The 21,836-nt window shown below is 28.4% G+C and overlaps 1 protein-coding gene across 1 annotated transcript; it reads right to left on the reverse strand.

The window, feature by feature from the left end:
* Positions 1–14,057: 14,057 nt before the first annotated feature.
* LOC142506036 (uncharacterized) lies at positions 14,058–14,693 on the reverse strand. The gene has a single exon (XM_075619171.1). It carries the CDS (start codon positions 14,691–14,693, stop codon positions 14,058–14,060), a length of 636 nt encoding a protein of 211 aa, XP_075475286.1.
* Positions 14,694–21,836: the final 7,143 nt, after the last annotated feature.

The raw sequence follows: 21,836 nt of genomic DNA on the forward strand, positions 1-21,836 counted from the left end.
TATTAAATATCGAAAAATAAGTGTAGGTCTTTGGAAAAATTTCACCCTCGAAAGTGCGCAAAAGCGAAAAATATTCAATCACTAGAATATGAGTTTGGTTATTGAAAAACGCACTATAGCATATGTTCGACAATATCCAACTGATCGCGATATTTTAGTACAACTTTAACTTCAAATAAACACATTTTGCACCAAAAGTAAAACTCTTCTCCAACCCATCAATTCTAAACTTAAAATGAATATTATAAGAATATCCCTTGTTATTTTATTTATAACAATCATGTTATTTTAAAATTTACTTAATTAGTATTGCATTTAAATTTTATTAATTTAAGAAATTCTTTTAGATGATTTCAAATATGAAATAAGATTATTAATAATTAATAAAATATAATCAATATTTATATTTATTTCAAATAACAAAATATAAATTATAATTATTTCTTAAATTAATTAAAATTTTCACTTTTTGTTTACACATTTATTAATCAAATAATTCTTAAAATTATTTTTAAACCATTAACCCTATTTTAAATTCATTAAAACAATTATATAACTATTATCTAAATTTAAACAAGTGAAAGAAAAAAAAAATAAAAAGGTAAAAAAAAATAATGCAGATACAATGCTATAGCACAACCCCAAGGTGAAGGAGCGTATGGTGCTGGGTTGGAGTGCCAACCCTGCACTATTTTAACAGTTAATAAAAAAATATGTTTCATTAGTCTATGATATGCCGAGTGTGCTAAACCTGATATACTTTTATATAAGAATATCAATCGATGTTCTGAACTCAAATAAAAACATTGTGATCAGTTGTAACATAGACGACAAACCCCAAAATAACGTACGATTAGAGATGCCCTCACACCAAACTGTACGCGCTAAATTACTTTAAAGTAACGGCCAACACTAAATCGTAGTAGATATTTTAAAAAGTCTAGATCATAACACCAACTTAATTATTATTTTGTGTGTCTGTGTGTGTATTTCTTATAACTGAAGACTCGCCGTCTAGCATTCCTGAAGCAGCTGAAGGAATGCTTTCGCTACGGCTCCGGTGGGTTAATGGGTTCCCTTAACCAAGTCACTGCCTATGAGTCGTAGGCTCATTTTTCAACAGTCACGTGGTCAGATCGTTTCCATGTTCCAATATCGACGACCCATTTGTCAAAATCCTTGAAAACTAGAGAAATCAAAAGATTAAGGGGAGTCGGAACGTCGATAAACATAAATTTTATTGGTCCTGGAGCCATTTGTGTCAACCTAATGAATATTTGTGGTCCTTGCAATAATTAGTCGAAAGAAACATGTGATTCTTGTCTAGGAATCTACCACGTAATAAAAAAAAAAAAAGCGATGCATTTTCGAGAATAGAAGACACAGCTACCTTTATTTACACACATATTATAAGGAATACCTTTTCATGAGTAATTAAGCTTGTCCTAATCTTGGAAAATAACATGTGTGAATCTCTATCTTACAAGCTCCCCCTATACGTATAGGATGGTCCTTCTCACAAGTTGGAGAAGGTTGATATTTCGCGATTCGACGTATATCGAATTTCCATTTTTGAAAATCATAATGTGTGATATTTTTATTCGTAAGAGGAACAATTGAGAAACGAGGATGTGTGTTGTCCATGCATTTGGGTGAAACGAGGGACCATTATTTGATTATATTCCAAAAGCACGGTGATATTTTGATTTGTAGCTAGAGATGGCAATGGGGCGGGAGCGGGTTTGCCATCTCCGTCTCCGTCTTCGAATTCCATCCCTAACGCATACCCGCACTGATCCTTGTTATGTGGGTTTCGGTGGAGATCAAATCTTCATCCCCACACACATCTCCATTTCAAAAATATTAATGAAACAAGACGGAGAGAGGTACGGGGATTTCTCGTATCAAAACTTATTATTATTTATTATTATTAGTGATAATATTAATATTAATAATTTTAAAAATAATAACAATACTAATAAGGAAAAAAGGGTGTTTTTTTCCTTCCCAAATAGTGATAACGGGTGTGGCTTTGGCTTGTATAATGATTGACCTTAAGATAGGATTCGAAAATGCCACACAACTGAAACGGGGAAAACTGATTCTATTTTATATATTATATATATATATATATAATCTAAGAGCATCTGAGACTTGAGATCAAAATGAGGAATCTGATATGTGGCTTTGTTTTATCAAACTTTTTCATATACCATATTCAACTCTGATTGAGCTAAGAAAATGAAAAATTTAAATCTCAGAATAATAATGAATATAAGATTCATATTTGGAACTTTTACAAAACATAAAAGGATTTATAAAAGATATACCAAAGAAATTAAACAACAAAGGATTTTACCGAGGTCCACCTCAGAATCATAAATTCATAAAAATCACCCATGAACGCCTTAAACGCCATAACTCGGCTAAGCAGGCTAAAGGGCTACAACATGAATTTATTTTTCCTGGTTAAACTCGAACCTTGTGTTTACCATTTCCTGGTTCATCTTTTTACCTTATGTTCTAACCAAAGACTCTTATATTACATTAAATTCCAAAAATTTAAATAGATCTTTTATTATCTCAATTTGATCTCAAGAACAAATAAATATAGAACATGTCATAGTAAGGTAATAATTTAGCACGAATGATTTAGCCTGTCATTCAGGCTCAACTTATGAAATAAAAAATTTAAAACAGTAAATAAAACAGAAAATAAAATAGTGAGAACTTACAAAGTTGTTACAAGAACTTCAAACTTTTATTGATATACTTCAGAAGGGTTTTTACAAGAGAAAATAGAGAGGGGAGCAAACTCAACCGTGTCTCTCTAAAGACACAGAATAAACCTATAAATAGATAGAAGAGCCGGACATGAAACCCCGGATTTCATCTTTAAAATAAAAACAGTACAATCTTTATTAAAGTAAATAATACACTGCTTTATAAAAGCAAATAGTAGTCAAAAAGTCTACAGTGATATACCACCTACTTTTTGTCACAATATGCCATAATGAGATGTGATATTCCACCTAACTGCAGATTCCTTTTCTGACGATCATCTTTTGACGATTTTAATCATCTTTAATATTGTCTTTTAAAGAATTTTTCAAATTCTCAAAAATGTTATCTATCTGAGAAAATTGAGGAATATAATCCTCAGGGTCTTGAGCATCCTGCATCTTCATTAGATGAATAAATTGATTTTCACTAGATTCTGACGCCATAGATTTGTCTGATTTTGAATCAGAACCTCCAATATTCTGAAAAAGATCTTTTTTCATTTCTTCAATATAGATCTCGATCATTTTTTCTTTTGAATATATTTCAGAATATTTCTGAGTTAGAATCTTGAAAGGACTCATAGAGGCTTTTTCATTTTCTTGTTGATTATTAATTTCTTTCTGGTATAAAGAAATTTTTTCTTCCATTTGATGAAGAGTTTCATAACCATATGGTTTACCAGTTTCTGGATCATCTCTTAATAATTTGTCCCAGAATTTTGTGGAACTGACCCTCCATATGCAAGGGATACCTTCATCAGTGTAACCGAATTCTGGCTGCCATTTCCAAATCCATGGGATTCCAAATTCCATGAAAAATAGACATAGAGTCTTACCATCGATCCAATGTTCAGAAAATGATTTTTTAATACTTGGAGAAACATTTAATCAAGTATTCATGGGTTTTATAAAAACCTCTGGCAAAATCTTTGCGGATGGACCAAATATCTTCCACCATATTAGAAACCAATTTGGAACTGGATAGTGAAAAACATTTTCACAAATCTTTAAAAACCAAGTATGTTTTCTTTTTTCATTTTCATAAAACAAGGTTTTATTAAAACTTTCAATATAATCCCAAAAATTAAATTTAAAACTCATTTTATGATTTTCAGAATAAAATTCTTTTTCAACTAATGGAGATATACCCCATTCTTCAATAGATATAATCTTCTTGATGATAAACTTTGAAAAGTTATAACTTCCTTTTTGCTGAGTATTACTGAAAAAGTGAGTTATGTCAACACTTTTTGTAGATATCAGAAGATTTTCATAAAATCCCCTCTGCTTATAAGAACCATATACATATGATGTATTAGTTAAATATCTTTTCATGATAGTCCATGGAGTTTTTTTTCCATTGGGTATCTCTTTCTTCTATAAGAAGAATCAATTCTCGATGTTTTGTCTCTGTATATAGAGCTGAATCATTATCATCTTCTTTGATAATATTAGCATATGATGCTGATGATTGAGAATCTGTATTACTTCTCTGCTTTGTTTCAAGAATTCTTGAAATTCATTGTATAACTCATTATTTTGCTCAGTATTACTGGCTGATGAACTAGATAAGTTCTGAGCTATAAGCCTCTGTTTAACATGATGTGCAATGATATTAGGGGGTTTTCCCTACCTCCTCGCCCTCTATAAGAGGACTCTCCTCTTCCTCGGGAATACATATCTGTAGATAAAAACATTAGGATAAATATTCTCGAGTTAAGAAATCTGGTAAGTGATTATCTTCACCTTTTTTGTAAATGATTTCAAAAAAAAAGGAGCTAAATGAGCTTGCCATCTAGCAAACATTTGTTTAGAAACATCATGTTTAAAATCTTTATTAAACATAAATTTTGCAGATTTGCAATCAGTTTTTATAATAAACTTTTGATTATATAAATCATCTTGGAATTTCAAAATACATCTGACAATAGCTAAAATTTCTTTTGCTAGCTGTGGAGTAATTTTTCTTGGCATTATTCCATTTCCCAGAATAAAATCTAATAAGATATTCTTGTTTATTTTGGGGATCTTTTTGTTTTAAGATTCCTCCAAAACCTATATCTGAGGCATCAGTTTCAACTATTTTATCCCATTGGGGATTAGCAAGCATAAGACAAGGAAGATTTTTAACCTTTTCTTTAATATTTTTAACAGCTATTGTATGTCTTTCAGACCAAGGTAAAGGATTTTTCTTTAACCTATCATATAAAATAGCAGAATCTTTAGTAAGATTTTTAATATAGGGAGAAATATAATTTAAACTTCCTAAAATCTCTGTAACTGAGTTTTATCAGTTATAATATCAGGAAATTTTGAACCAAATTCTATACTTCTCTGTATAGGAATTATTTTTCCTTTTTCAATCATATGACCAAGAAATCTAATATTAGTTTGAAATAAAATCATTTTAGATTTTGAGATAACAAGTCCATTTTGAATAACAATATTTTTAAACATATCTAAATGTTTAAAATGTATTTCAATATTATTAGAAAATACTAAGATATCATCAATATAAACAATTATAAAATTGCTATAATTATAAAAAATATCATTCATAATTTGTTGAAATTCAGAAGGGGCATTTTTAAGGCCAAATGACATTACTGTCCATTCATAATGTCCTATTGGAACATTAAAAGCAGTTTTATATCTATCGGAATCTTTAACCTGAATCTGCCAAAATCCTGATTTTAAATCAAATTTTGAAAATATGATAGCATGTACAAGTCTATCTAATAAATCCTTTTTATTAGGAATAGGATGTCTAATCCATTTTAAAACCTTATTAAGAGGTTTATAATTTATAACTAATCTTGGAACACCTCTTTCCTGTTCAGAATGTTTATTAACATAAAAAGCAGTACATGACCAAGGAGATTGAGAAGGCTTTATCAAACCTTTTTCTAATAAATTATGAATTTCATTCTTACATAATTCTAAATAATCAGAATTCATTTGACAAGGACGAGCCTTGGTAGGAATATTTTTTTCATCAAAATTCTCTTCATGAGGAAGAGATATAATATGCTTCTTTCTATTCCAAAAAGCATTAGGAAGATCATTACATATTTCTAATGAAAACTTATTATAAATAAGTTTAATTTTTTACTGTAATTTAGGATTTTGTAATTTATCATCTATAGTTAATATATTAACTTCTTCTTTTAAAGAATTAATCTGAAAAGTTTTTCTATAAATCTTTTCTTGTAATTCATTAAGAATTCTATGAACAGGTTTAGTTATAAACTTAAAGGAAATAGGATTTCCTTGAAAAGTTCCTATAATACTTGTTTCATCAACATAAGTTAAAGGATAAATTTGATAAATAAAAGGAAGACCAAGTATAAGTTGGCTAGAAATATCTTTTGCTAATAAAAAACTGGTTTGAATACAGTTTTTATCTTTGCAAATATAAATTTTTGGTAATTTATAATTTATTTCTAATGGTTCTCCTCCTGCATGAGAGAGAGAATGAGTAGTTTTATGAAAATATTTCGTAGGAATTAATCCTTCCTGTATAACATTTAAGTCTGCACCACTATCAATCATAGCAATGAAATTCTTTTTATAAGAATTTTCAATTAATAAAGTTATATTGGTATACCATTTTTGAGATATAATCATGCTTAAAACAGATAAATGTTTTTTATCTGGATCAGGAAAAGAAATATCTTGTAGATTATCAAAACTATCAGAATTATTATTAGTTTCAATGATTGAAACACGATAATTTAAACTATTATTATTGTGTTGTAAAATTTTTACCTGTTCTTTAAGATTTTCTATTTCTTTAACTAAATCCTGTATAGTAACTGGATTCTGTTTACTATATTTTTGTTGAAGAAGATTTTTAACTTCTTTCATAGAATAAGCTTGTTCTTGTTTAACAAGAATATTATTATTATTATTGCTAGTAGAAGCTAGTATTCTCCATTTGATCAATAATTGTAGATTTTAATACTGGATCCTTAATCATTTTAAGAAATTCTAAAATATTATTATTAGTTAACACATTAATATTTAAATCATTGAATTGAGACATTATTTTATAAAATTCATCATTTTTCTCTTCTATACGATTTAAACAAGATTTTCCTTGTATACAATTATTACATTCATTTAAATCATCAGAAATATCTGATTCACTATCTATTATTTCTTCTGAAATATAAGATTCTGAAGAAGTCTCAGTTTCACTGTCAGAATTATTATTTGAATCCATTATTATTTTAAATAATGTTTCTTTTAGATTATCGTCTATATCTAAATTATTAATTTTGTTTCTAGCCCAACATTGATTAGCATAATGTCATGGCTTTTTACATTTTCTACAAATTATTAATTTATTTTTGTATTTTTCTTTTTTTAGTAAATTACGGCTTTCTTTTCTTTTCTTCTTTTTATCTCTTTGTCTATCAGACAAATGTCTTTTCCTTTTATAAAGTTTTTCATCTTTTTCTTTAATTTTCTTCTTACCTTTATTAGGTAAGTCCATACCAAATTGATCACAAAATTTACCTAATTGTTTTTTCTCAAGTAAATTTTGTCTTTTAATTTGATTATTTAATTTTAATTCATTACAGAGAGCTAGACCCTCTTTAATGCAAGTATTAATTAAATTTCCATAAGTATAATTATCATATGGAATATTAATCTCATCTTTTCTTAATACTTTTCTAATTCTTTCAGAAAATAGAAAAGGTAAATCATCCATAAATTTAGCTTTCCAGAAACTATTATTACAATCTGGTATCTCATATATACGAGATAAAAAGGTATCTTTATACCATCTAAAATCAGTAAGTGTTTTACATTTTAGATTACTTAATAAAGTACGAATCTTTTCACTATCATCAGTGAATTTACCAGTAAAATGTTCAATCATAGTCATTATTAATGAATATACAACATTTTCTGATTGAATATTATTCTCTATCTTTATAGAATTAATAATATCTTCTTTTTGGAATTGATTTAAATAATTATCTCACCAACCTTTAAGTTGACCAGTAAAACCTGATTTAATCATCTTAGCAATATTTTTATCAGTATTGCCAGAAGTTTTACACACAGTACTATACATAAGCATTCTGTGAGCAGTATTATAAATTTGTTTATCACTAAAACCATCAATATTCCATTCATAAATACTTTTCCCATTATAACTATCAGCAAATATATATTCCTGTTCTTCAATAAGAACGTCCATAGGAGTAGGTCTATTATAATAATATTTATTTTGGTTAGGTCTATCTGCCCATTTAATTTTATTAATTTCTTCATCAGAATGATTTTCTAACTCTTTATTAAGAGTATTTAAATTAAGATTTCTAAATTTATCTCTTTGTCTATCAGACAAATGTCTTTTCCTTTTATAAAGTTTTTCATCTTTTTCTTTAATTTTCTTCTTACCTTTATTAGGTAAGTCCATACCAAATTGATCACAAAATTTACCTAATTGTTTTTTCTCAAGTAAATTTTGTCTTTTAATTTGATTATTTAATTTTAATTCATTACAGAGAGTTAGACCCTCTTTAATGCAAGTATTAATTAAATTTCCATAAGTATAATTATCATATGGAATATTAATCTCATCTTTTCTTAATACTTTTCTAATTCTTTCAGAAAATAGAAAAGGTAAACCATCCATAAATTTAGCTTTCCAGAAACTATTATTACAATCTGGTATCTCATATATACGAGATAAAAAGGTATCTTTATACCATCTAAAATCAGTAAGTGTTTTACATTTTAGATTACTTAATAAAGTACGAATCTTTTCACTATCATCAGTGAATTTACCAGTAAAATGTTCAATCATAGTCATTATTAATGAATATACAACATTTTCTGATTGAATATTATTCTCTATCTTTATAGAATTAATAATATCTTCTTTTTGGAATTGATTTAAATAATTATCTCACCAACCTTTAAGTTGACCAGTAAAACCTGATATAATCATCTTAGCAATATTTTTATCAGTATTGCCAGAAGTTTTACACACAGTACTATACATAAGCATTTTGTGAGCAGTATTATAAATTTGTTTATCACTAAAACCATCAATATTCCATTCATAAATACTTTTCTCATTATAACTATCAGCAAATATATATTCCTGTTCTTCAATAAGAACGTCCATAGGAGTATGTCTATTATAATAATATTTATTTTGGTTAGGTCTATCTGCCCATTTAATTTTATTAATTTCTTCATCAGAATGATTTTCTAACTCTTTATTAAGAGTATTTAAATTAAGATTTCTAAATTTTTCTTCTAGTAATTTTTCTATATCAGAAACAGAAGATTTAAATTTAAAATCCTTTATATCTGGAGGGGATTTAATAGAAGAAGTAGCAATAGAGACAATATTAGTTTCTTTTTCTTGTGTTTGAATATGAACATCTAGTTTAATTTGATTAATAGCCAGAATAATTTTATCAATACGATGCTTAAGAGAAACTATTTCTTCTCCTATTATCGTAAGATACAAATTTGTATAATTCTGTTTTTCAATTATCTGATTAATATGTTTAACAGTTATTTGTAACATATCATTTTCAAATAGTTTAGAAAAAGCAGTAAAATTTAAAATTTTATTATTCTTTTCTATAATAAAATATTGTTGAGGAGGATAAACAGATTTTTGAATCTGTCATGAAGAAAGTTTATAATTTCTTTCAAGAATAGAAATATAATCTATAATAAATGTTTTAAAGAACCAAGGAACAAAATGAATTAATTTATTCTGGTTTTCACAATATTTATAAAATTCCGAAACAATATACTCAAATTCTTCTTCAGAAAAACTTTTAAAATACCAATTTCTGAAAGATTCCCATTTAGGTAAATAAAATTCTGCATTGATCCTTGCTTTAGCAAGAGATCCTTTAGTAAAATCAATTTTAGATTTACTATCCATTAAATACTAAAATTCATTTCTGAAACGGTATCGGTTTCTCTAACTTTTTGAAAGTTACTTTTATGCACAATATTATTCTGATTAATAATTAATTCATCTACTGTATCTTGTACAGGAGACTCAACATCTTCTCTCATCTGAGAAGTAGAAGCTTTAGAAGTTTCAGGAATATCCACCAAATAATCTAAAGGCGAAATAAAAGAATGACTGGATCTTGATCTAGTATAGATAGAAGATGGCAATAATCTTCTTTGTTCATTATTAAACTGTATTTGAACAGATCATTCATTATTTTGTATAACCTGATGTAAATTCCCATTTATTATAAGATTTCTAGGAACAGCTTGTTCAATTATCCAGCTTTCTGGAATTCAATTTCTTCCCATTTTATAGATCTACGTGTTGTAATATTAGATCTATTAAAATTAGTTTCTATAAGAATAGTTTCATTTAATTTTTTATCTATTTTTTTACACATAGGATTTAGTGTAAATAATGGTTTATAATAAATACGATAACAGATACATATTACTTCTGTACCAGGAGTATAATTATAACCATGAGTTTTAACATTTAATGTTAAAGAATCTAATATATTAATATCAGACAAAGATAAAGATAAATTTGGATAAACATTAAAATATACTGGACCATGAGCCAAACTAGATTGAATTATTCCCATAAGGGATTGTTTCCAATTCAAATTTCTACCATCTCTTAAAGCTGCTATAAAGCTTTCTAGTAGTCCTTCTAATGTTAAAGGTCTAAAAGCTATTTGAATTAAACATATATGCATGAATCTGTAATTTTTTCTATAAGGTAAAATATCTTTATTGTTTAACAATCTAATAATCATTTCATTATCATGAAGAGGTACGGAAGATTCTGTAGTTTTAACTACTTGTTTAAAACCAATTTTTTCAAAGGTTCCTAACTTATAGATCATTTTAGAATCTATCTTAGGAATAGTTCATTTATTCAATAAATCTAAATTCTCAGGTAAATCATATTCTTCATTTAAACTGTTTTGAACAGTTTCTTTAAAATCTAAGTGTTTGTCATTACCATACAATTCATATAATCGCTCATTGAAATTTATCGACATGACGATAATATATCGTCGAGATAAGAATTGAACGATTAGTTTTTAAGTTACGAGAAATCATTTATATTTTTATTTTATTTTCCATATTGTTCACCCGATTTAATTAATTAATTGGACCAATATATATATTCGAATTTGAATATTTCCCCATTATTTCATTCCACCTTTTCAGCACATTGATTGATTTATATATATGTATATTGTCGATCTATCGTGCTCACTAATTAGGTGACACTTACATATTGAACGTAGAATTTCAATATATTTCATCACATCCAATAAATGAATATCATCTCACTATTTATCAGAAAAGACAATAACTGGACATACATATATATATATTTATCAGAAAAGACAATAACTGGACATACATATATATATATATATATATATATATATATATATATATATATGCATATTATCTTAACAGAAAGACTTATTAGGGACTCGTTTTATTGGGCCCTTGACAGCAGCTTCTAAGCCCAACTGTTGTCCGATATATTACAAAATCAAACCCATTTCAGTACTTAAATATAAGAATAGTTGACTTAGTAATTTTTTTTTTCCCCCGACAATTGAATTTGTGAGATATAATACCAACCAAATTCCTTGATAAATAATATATTCTGAAATAAAAAGTTTTTCGCGCGGAGCGGCGGGATTGGCTCTTCAATGCATCGTTTTGTTTCCTGTACAGATGTTTTACGAATCTTCAAACCGACTTCGCCCATTAAAAAATTATTTTTTATTCTAAAAAGCATTAATTTTCATTATAAATATAATGAATATAGATTATTGAGACCTTCTCGTATGAGATCTACTCATCTTATTTATGTGAAGCCTCGATTCAACCGGAATCCCCAGATATGCCTTTTTCTTGTCGTAATCCCGAAACAGAAGAGATCGACTAAATTACTTGTATTTAATTATATGATCACCAATTTATTTATTATATTTTCTATAATTCCATGTGTTTAGGGTTTAATTAGCCTGAGTGAGGGTTAGTTAAAATGTATGACTGCACCCACATTTATTTTTATTCCATACCTCCATGCGCCCTACCTTTAATTAGACGTAGATATAGAAGAACAACGCTCGAAAATGCCGATGTAATATCGAAAAAGACTTACTTAGTGATGGAATTGGATAATGTATCAATAAGTTAAATGACCAAAAATATCATTTCTATTTTTACAATGTGCTTTTATGCAAATATTCTATTAAACGATTAAGTCGTAAATTATTGTATGTGAAAAGTTATATTGCATTCTAAAACATTTCGAAAACGTGTTTTTGCAACTGACCCCAAAAACCTAATAAAAGGGAGTTAAAGGTAAAATTTTAAAATATAAAGTCGTACTTTCTTCCAATATTAGATCCATATTAATTCAGATTTAAAGTGACCAAATGTTATCATCAAGCATTACCAGTGTTTGACGCAGTGATTTTGGCCCATTTAAAATACTTATTATATATAGTATTTTATATATGTGTGTGTATGCGCGCGCGGGGTGCGTACGATTCCATCCGTCAACAAAAGGCGGATTAATGAAAGTGGGAAACAAAGTTAAAGTCGTGTTTTTCATGAAAATGTTTACGATCGACAATCCCGCAATTGTAGACCATAAACATTAAACTGATGAAGAGAGAGTTTTCTCAATCGAATTAGTTTTTTTCCCATTTGGAAAATGATTTAATTAATATAAAGCCACTTTTTTTTTTCTTTTTCGCATCGCGGAGGTATCAATTCTGCCGTGTAAGGGCTGAGTCATTTTTGGCAAATCGCATTGCTTCTTGAAAAAGATGATTGGCTAGGGTCCTCTCTCCAATCGAGGACATAAAATGGGGAGATTTTACATATAGCTACAACAATCATGCATTGATAGGCATAAAATAGCATTGGTACTTCTTATTTATGCGTTTGTGAAAATACAGCTGATGATGATAAAATTTTGAATATGAACAACTGAGATTTGTGTTGAACCACGATTTCATTAAAAATATTATGTTTCGCTCCTGTTGCGTTGGAATGTAGTAGTCTTATCTCAAGATACAACAACTACGTACAATTGAAAAAATATACCTAGTTATTTTCCACAAACTCGTAAAACAAAAAAGTTGAGATTATGAACGACGTCTCTATGTCATTTTATGGGCATGGGGATGCACTCCCCTTAGAAAAAAAATGTGAAATTTTTATCACAGCGGCCCCGTGTCACTTTCCTGGTGCAGGTGCTCTCACTCTTAGATTGTGAAAATAGGCTGAAAAAATCATATATTAATGTTACTCAAATTCATAATCAAATAGGCCGAAACAAAGTTTCAATTGGATAGTTCTGTTATAATTCAAAATGATTTCACACGATGGTTCATTGAAATAAATAAATAAATAAGCTTGGGCTAGTTTTAGCTAATTTATCCCTCAAATTCATTTTTCCTAATTTTCGTAGAGAAAAAGAAAAAAAAAATTTGGTTTATTAATATTGTACTTCAATATTTATTGAAATTTGGCTAGTGTCATTATTGGAAAACTAGCCAAATTTCAAATTAAACTCAAGTTGGGAAAAGTTGTGGCTACTTTAATTGGATTTGGTTATTGAAATTATACCGACGAAATTCCACCAAGATTTTTACCATTTTAACATGCAATTTGACAATCAAATGTTGGGGCAAAACTGTCGGATAATAGTCCAAATTTTCCTCAACTATAGCATTACGTCGGTGTCATATAAATATTACATCTATACCACAAAAACATTATGTTAAAAAAATCAAAATAATAAAAAAAAAACTATATAATACACTAAAAAGTAAATTTGAAATACATAATACCAAAATCGAAAGAAAAAAAGGAGTTAGAATTTTGAAATTGCAGTTTTTCAATAGTAATAACGTTTTTGACTTCATTTGATAAAAACTAAAATTTATTTAAAATCGAGTTTTAGTTTAGATTTCCAACAATAGCTCACAAAACACGTGTATTTTGTATATTATAAAGATTTATTGTCACAATACTATATGAAAATTTGAACTATACTTAATCTTATAATATCATTAAAAAAAATAAATTAGTTCAACGAGTGATTTCTAAGTAGAAATATCATTAATTAATCTAAATAAAAAGAAAAAAGAAATAGAAATTCATTTTGAACTCCATTAATTTACAATGTACTAAAACAGTGCAAGAGTTCTATTACACACATGTTGAACGCCATCTCCAACAACAGCAAGTCAACTTTCATCATACATCGGAAAGTGCTTCTTCTTCCCTCAACAGCCGCTGCTGCCGGGCAATGAATGCTTCCACGGCTTGCCGGAACTCTTCGCCACTCATCTCGTCCTCCGGGCAGTACGAGGTGATGCCGCTGTTCGCAGCCGCATTTCTCCTCCCAGCTTTCACTGTCCTCTGACACCTCTCCGTCGTGCTTCGTCTCAACTCACGGCGGGGTTCCTCCACTTGAGACACTCTCGGTATTTTCTCCGATTTACTTCGGTTCATCTCCATGTCTCTCAGTTTCCCGTTACTGCTAGTTCGATGGTTTCTGCGGCATTTTTCCACATACTCGTCATAAAAATCGGTCCACTTACCGCCGTTTTCAGCTGAGAATCTCCATGATTTCAGCAGCAGAACGGCGACTATCAAGTTTCCGATGACGAAAACAAATCGAGGGCTTATCAAAGTCACCAGAACACTCCTGAAATGCTCTCCCGAAAACATGACAGAAAAAGGGAACTGTGAGCAGAATCTAACGACGATGATCAGGAAAACAAAAAGCTCCACCAATCGAAACAGAGCCGTAATTCTCTGAATCTTACGGTACTTTGAAATTGAGTTGGACTTTTCTACTCTTACATCACAAAACTTTAGCGAATCCATTTCTTGAAAGACTTTATCTACGTACACTGGTATTTACAATTATATTATTTATGAAAAAAATTCAAGGGTTTTCTTTTCCCACAAATTTTATAAGAATTTGAACATAGAGCATGAATGAACTGCGATGTCCATCTTGTAGAGAGAAGAAGGAAAAGAGTAGGAGGCTGAGAGTGAGTTCTTTTGCTGTATGAAATAAACGGTAGGATTTGCAGGATTAATTGAATGCATTGGAGGCGGTGATGGTATTTATAGGCAAAAGTTAGATTCGTTTTCCCTTTTTTCTTTTTTACTTGCTCACTTTGTTTCCAAAACGACAAAAAAAATTAGATTTCAATATAATTTAAAATTCCCAGATATCTCTATTTCTAATTTGGTGATAATATAATTTTAAATTTATATTATTTTGATCCAATTGTCAATATAAATTATTATATATTAGTATTTTTTGATATCACGTTAATAATTTTCTATTTTTTTCGGTGTCTGGTCACGTTAACACTCCTTTAAAATATAACTAAAAGTAAAAAAAGAAAAAAAAAAAAACAAAGTTATCTTAACAAAATCAAATTTTGAATATTTAGTAGACCAAAGCAATAAATGAGATAAGTTGCGAGGAAAAAACTAGAAGTTATTTTAGTGAAGGAAAATTTGCTCTCTTTTTTATTTTTTTTGGTCTTTGTCTTTTGTAATTGTGTCATTTATATTATAAAATTTGTGTTTTAGTTTTACATATTCTGATTTTTGATAATTTTATTTTTCTTCGCCGAGTTGGTTGAAGTGACATTACACACGTCAACACTGCATTTGTGTCACAATAATGTTACATAGGAAATATGAGTAAAATTGCAACAACAAAAAAAATAAATATAATTGACTAAAACGAAAATTTAATAATAGAGATAACTAAAATTGTAAAGAGCCAAATATATATGATCGATTTTTTTCGTTTAGTAAATTATAAAAAATAAAATGTTTTTCCCAATTTCTAGTACGTATTTATCAGACGTAGAAGGCTTCAAAATCTTCAACTGCAATCTTGTTCTTTATGGTTTAATTAAACAAGGGGAATTATAATAATGATTTTGAAACTAGCTTATCCATTTTTAGTTTTAGTCATTAAGTTTTCATATTGCAATTAGTCATGTAATTGTAAGTTGGTACTTGTTATTACTTTAAATAATTTTTCATCGTATTGCTGGCATGATATTTAGACACGATAGCAATATTTGGCCTCACGCCAATCATTTCGATATCATGTCAAGATTATGATGAAAAATAAATAAAAAAAATATAATAAATACCAACTTTCATTACTTAAAATTGCAACATGAAAACTTACGTTGTTAAAAATGAAAAATGGTCAAGTTATATGACCAAAATTCAAAATTATATTATAATTTACCCAATTAAATAAGATGGTATTTTATGAATACTTATGAAACCTTTGTTGCTCCATATTTGATGAACATGCATTTATACCGTCTTGAACATTAACTTCAAATTTATGTTCTCCACTATCCAACATATAACTGAAAGAATAGAGATAACCATTTTCCCTATACATTCGGGTCCTTCAGAGAAAACTCATAAAAGGGGACAAGAATCCCTGATTTTTTCGAGTTCAGGGATTTTTTAAAATCTCATAAATAGTTCAAGGTGGGATATGGGGATATCCTCGTACTTGAACTCGTCTCGAGAAAATTAATATATATATATATATATACACAAAAAGTTCAATACAAAATTTTCATTTATCAACATCTCATGATAAATTCAATGCAAAATCTCACCATATAATAACAAAATCTCACGATTTAATTGTTGTAAATACGATATTTTGGTCGTACATTTAACGTTATTCAATATTTATATTGATTAAGAATCTATCAAGGTGAAAAGTATATAATCTATAAATAGAACATGTGATATATATTCCATACTTCAAATAATAAAATTTAATATGATCTAATTATATAAACTTCATTTACTACTATACTCTTATATTAACTAAGTCTTGGAGTACGTACGACCATTATTTGAATAAAATAGAATAAGTTTATAGAAAATTTTCAGTAATTTTCTTAATCCATTTGAAAAATAAAGAAGCTTATATATTTGAGAAGAATAGAATTTTATCCACGTAATGGCGCAACAATTTGATCCAATTTAACACGAAAGGAAGTGTAGAAAATCCGAACCCGAACCGGAATACGAATCGTTTGGTCCTTATTGAATTTTTTAGCTTGTTCAATTGGATAACTCTTATTATCAAAATAATAATAAATAAACAAAATTGGGATAACTCCAAATTCCCACTTGGTTGATTGAAACACCTTTGGGATATAATAATTGTTTATGTAAGATAAAAATTAAAATATGTCATTTGAGTTTTTGTACGATTCAAAATATTCAAGTTGCATTGTTAATATCAGTTATAACTATTGATAAAACGTCAAACGACGGATCCTACAAACACTTGATTAATACCAAAAGTAAGTTGAGACTTGAGTTTGAATTCCGTTGGAATTCTTATTAAACAAATAAAGCTTTGTTTTATTAATGAAACTTTTATGCAACGGACCAAAATCATTGATTCTTACTCAAAGGGATCAAGCTTTTTACATTTGTTGATTAAAAAAAATAGAGTCGTGTAACTCCAATATGCTTGATAAAGCAAGTTTTAATAACTTACGAAACGTTTTCGGTTAACTGATAACTAACTTGTAAGATAAGATCATAAAAGATGATTTTATTCACGTATTATATCAATCCAAGACCTGGATTGATTCTAAAAAACAATATTTTAAGAAAAAAGATAAGATTTATTTTTTCTTAAAAAATAATAATAATTTATTGATTTGGCCAAAATATGAATGATATATTATTATGGCAAAAACTTATATGAAACGGTCTCACGGATAGTATTTTGTGAGATGGATATCTTATTTGAGTCATCCATGAAAAAGTATTACTTTTTATGTTAAGAGTATACTTTTTATTGTGAATATCGGTAGGGTTGACTCGTCTCACAGATAAAGATTCGTGAGACCGTCTCATAAGAGACCTACTCATTATTATTATTGTTGAAATCGAACAATGAATATATATTATATTGATGTTGATATTTGTCAATATACTCAAATTTTTACAATAATCAGAGTTCACAAAAACGATTGTGTTATCTATATATTCTAGTTTATTATTATATTTTTCATCGTTTTATGCCACGAGTAGAATTACACGGTAAACTTATAAGTTTGTGTTTGCAAGATAATACAAGTATATAGTAAATATACAAAACAACAATTAATTAATAACTTCTAAGCAAAAACTTGTGTGAGACCGTCTCACGAGTCGTATTTTGTGAGACAGATCTCTTATTTGGGTTATCCATGAAAAATTATTACTTTTTATGCTAAGAGTATTATTTTTTTATTATGAGTTTCGGTAAAGATTCGTGAGACCGTATCACAAGGGACATACTCTAACTTCTAAGTTCTAACAATACGAGCTGAAATTGAGATATAATTTAGAATATATTCCTTCCAAGTGTTTCATATCCATTGGTTACTTCCTCTTTTCTAATTTTGCTTCTTTATTTTCGTTCCTTTTTATTTTACTTTTTTTTTTGATATGATTGGGAAAATTTGGAGGTGGTGTGGGTCTTTAAGCTCTTCCTTACTAACTAAGAAACGGCCACGTAACCTTGTTTTTCAGCCCTCTATCATAAATTTTAAATATTTCATTTTTGTTTGTGCCAAAATCTCGAGTTTGAGACAAGATCGAGACTCGTTTATAACAAACGTCTCATTTGCTAAAACAATTATATTTTCACAAGAGACATACTCTATAATTATATATAACATAAACTATCGGATGAGCTAAAATAAATTATAAGTTTGAAAAACTAGTATTTTCTTACTTCGTCTCATTTTTATTTAACGTGGCAATCGAGCGATGATCAAAGTAAGGGCCCTCCCCTTCCATATAGCATTTCAAAATTGGTTTCTATAGCGATACTTTCGTGAAAATTGAGGCCATGCATGGGACTTTGTTTTCATGGTAAGAGTTCGAATTCGAGTATCATTTTATTTTATCGAGTCCAAATTTAATATATTTCTTAGGAGATATAATTCTATATATATTATAACAAATATATATCATCTGCACATTGGTAAAAAAATTTCCTTCAATATGAAAAATAAGTTTTTACTTTGTCACAAAAACTCTTGTGATACGGTCTCATGAGTCAATTTTGTGAGACATATCTTTTATTTGGATTATCCATGAAAAAAATATTATTTTTATGTCAAAATTAAATATGAGCAGAGTTGATCTGTCTCACGAATAAATATCCGAGACCGTCTTAAGAAAGACTTACTCTTACTTTATAATATTAAAGCTAACACTTTATATGCAATTCATTGTAAATTGAAGCGAAAAATTGTAATAAATCATATTGATAAATATTTGAAATAATAATAATAATAATTGGATCGGCCCTTGTATTTAAAGTTAGCCCTCACTTTTACTAGCCAATTGCCAATAAATGAGCTTTTATGTCGTAGGGTTTTTAACTCCAAATGAGCCGTGTGTGGAGTAGGAGGCAACGCTTTCAAATACCATTAATTTGAATTTAAAAAAAAAAATTCCCTAAGTTTGTAGCAATGAAATATGACACTTTAATAAATTGAGAGAAATCTCTAGTTCGAGTAATTTTTGTATTGGAAAATTATCCTAAAAATTATTCTTTTTTCACATAAAGAACAATTATAAAATAACGATCGATATTTCTCTCAAACGACAGTTAAATTTAAATAAAATATAATGTAATTTGAGAATGAGTTATGTTAAATTTTCAATTGTTTGTAATCGAATAAATATAAATATAAATAACATTGCTCTCTGAGATCATTATGTACCAAACAAAATTATAATTATACACACACTCACACCCATATTTTATCGTAAGCCTATGACTACATTATTTCAGGAACTCCTCAAATTTATTCATGACATATACTTAGGAATAAATGTTTTTTTGTTATGGATCTGATGCACAAATATCGCGAATATAAATCCATGTATGAGACCATTTCACATAAAAACTACTACTTGTTAATTTATTATTGTGTCTTTAGTGTTTTTGTGTGTGATGGATTTTAATTTATTCAACCTGAGTCTAGCTCAAAAGAGAAAGACTGTCCGAATCTATATACATAACTTTCAATAACTTAATCCAACTAGAGATGTCAATGGGGCGGGTATGGGAGGAGGTTTGGCTAAACCCAAGACCCTCCCAATGAAAAAAACTTTGACCTATTACCCGTCCTACCTCGGTTAAATATTCTTCGGACCCACCTCATCTTGAATACGAAACATGGCCGGGTAGACCCGTGAGATCCGAATTTTTTTTAAAATAAAAAAGTAATCTTTCTTCTCACATGACTAATTATAAAATAGACAAGCCTCTAAATACAACATTGTGAAAAATTAATTCATGTCTTCGACCACACGTAATAATAACAAACAAAATATTTTCACGACATAAAAAAAGAGTTACTAGCATTTCAAAAAAATCTTGACATCCCCAAAAATAAGTCATGACATAAAAAAAACATTATTTTCAAATGATTCATAATTATTTGCATTGTAATAATCTATTATATACGATCGATACAAGTGAGTAAAATCATTTTGATAAAGTGTTTATTATATTATGATAACTTCTATAAAGTTTTACGTGGCAGAACGAGGAACATTTATGTTGGATGCCACTTGTCTTACGTGTCTTTTAATGTTGTGTGTGTGTATGTAGATTGATAGATAATATATTATTGATTTAATTCCACTTGGAATATACTTATAAATTAGAAACATGGCCTATATATGTCTAAGGTTTGTACCCATCCTTAATATGAATATTTGAGCTAAATAATTTTAAAGAAGAAGAAATATCAGTGAGATGCTAAAAGAATGTGCATATATACGTTCACTTGTGTAAAAAAAATGAGTAAGTTTCTTGTGAGACGATCTCACGAATTTTTATGTGTGGGACGGGTCAATTCTACCGATATTCACAATAAAAAGTAATATTGTTAGCATAAAAAGTAATATTTTTTCATAGATTACTCAAATAAGAGATTCGACCCATAAAATTGATCTATGAGACCGTCTCACAAGAGTTTTTGTTAAAAAAATTAACAAAATGCTATTTATTCTCCCAATATTTTTTTTCGCTCCGATTAAGCTTCTGTTTTTTAAACATTGGGTAGTGTACCCCTTTGTAATTCTTTGATTTTATTTGGATAATGTATACATATCGGTTCTTTTTATTTCTTATTATTATTATATTTTTAAAAAAATGTACTGGGAATTATTTTTTCAACATATAATATTGTAAAAAAGATAAATTTTTTATTGTGAAATGAATAAATTGAGCGTGTTTTATTTTTCATGTCCCGAATCCATGCTCGTGTAAGTGTGAGTATACAATGAACATGGTTCTCGTTTTACAAAAATAGTAAATCCAAATTCCTATGAATTTCAATTACATCTCATTATAACTCGTTTTAAATCGAAATTTTTCGACAAAAGCATATTACATTAAGTGAAATAGCTCCCAAGATGACTCTCGTTCCGCGTTCCTTCTCCAACCCACAACCATCTCAAAAGATAAGTATGTTAATTTTAAGAAAAGCTCCAAAATATGGTTCTCAATATCAAGTACGAAACTTGGAAAATAACTTCAACGTTAAAAGACAAAATTTCCCGTACCGATATGACCATTTTTTAACCTTATTCTTCATATATATACCAATCATAAAATCTCCCTCTCCAATTAACTTAAACCAAAGTTTATTACTACAGGACGATAGCGACGGGAGAAAACAAGTCATAGTCTCAACCAAGAAAATCAGACCTTATCCATAAACCCCTCGATGAATTTTGATTTTGTTTGTGTCACACTGAGGATGTTATTTTCGGTGTAATTTTATGCAAGATATTTATGTAATCACCTCACGTGAAAACAAACACGTTGGATCCATGATTATTTTTTTTTTATTTTTAATACAGATATTTATATGAATATCTTGTGAAAACTATTCGATCCCGTGTCATATAGAAAAAGCCATAAATTCT

Source organism: Primulina tabacum, chromosome 10 (genome assembly GCF_025594145.1).
Source record: "Primulina tabacum isolate GXHZ01 chromosome 10, ASM2559414v2, whole genome shotgun sequence".
Taxonomy (NCBI): Eukaryota; Viridiplantae; Streptophyta; class Magnoliopsida; order Lamiales; family Gesneriaceae; genus Primulina; species Primulina tabacum.

Coding starts and splice junctions, on each gene's coding strand:
- LOC142506036 (XM_075619171.1), bottom strand. CDS start 14,693: ATGGATTCGCTAAAGTTTTGTGATGTAAGAGTAGAAAAGTCCAACTCA.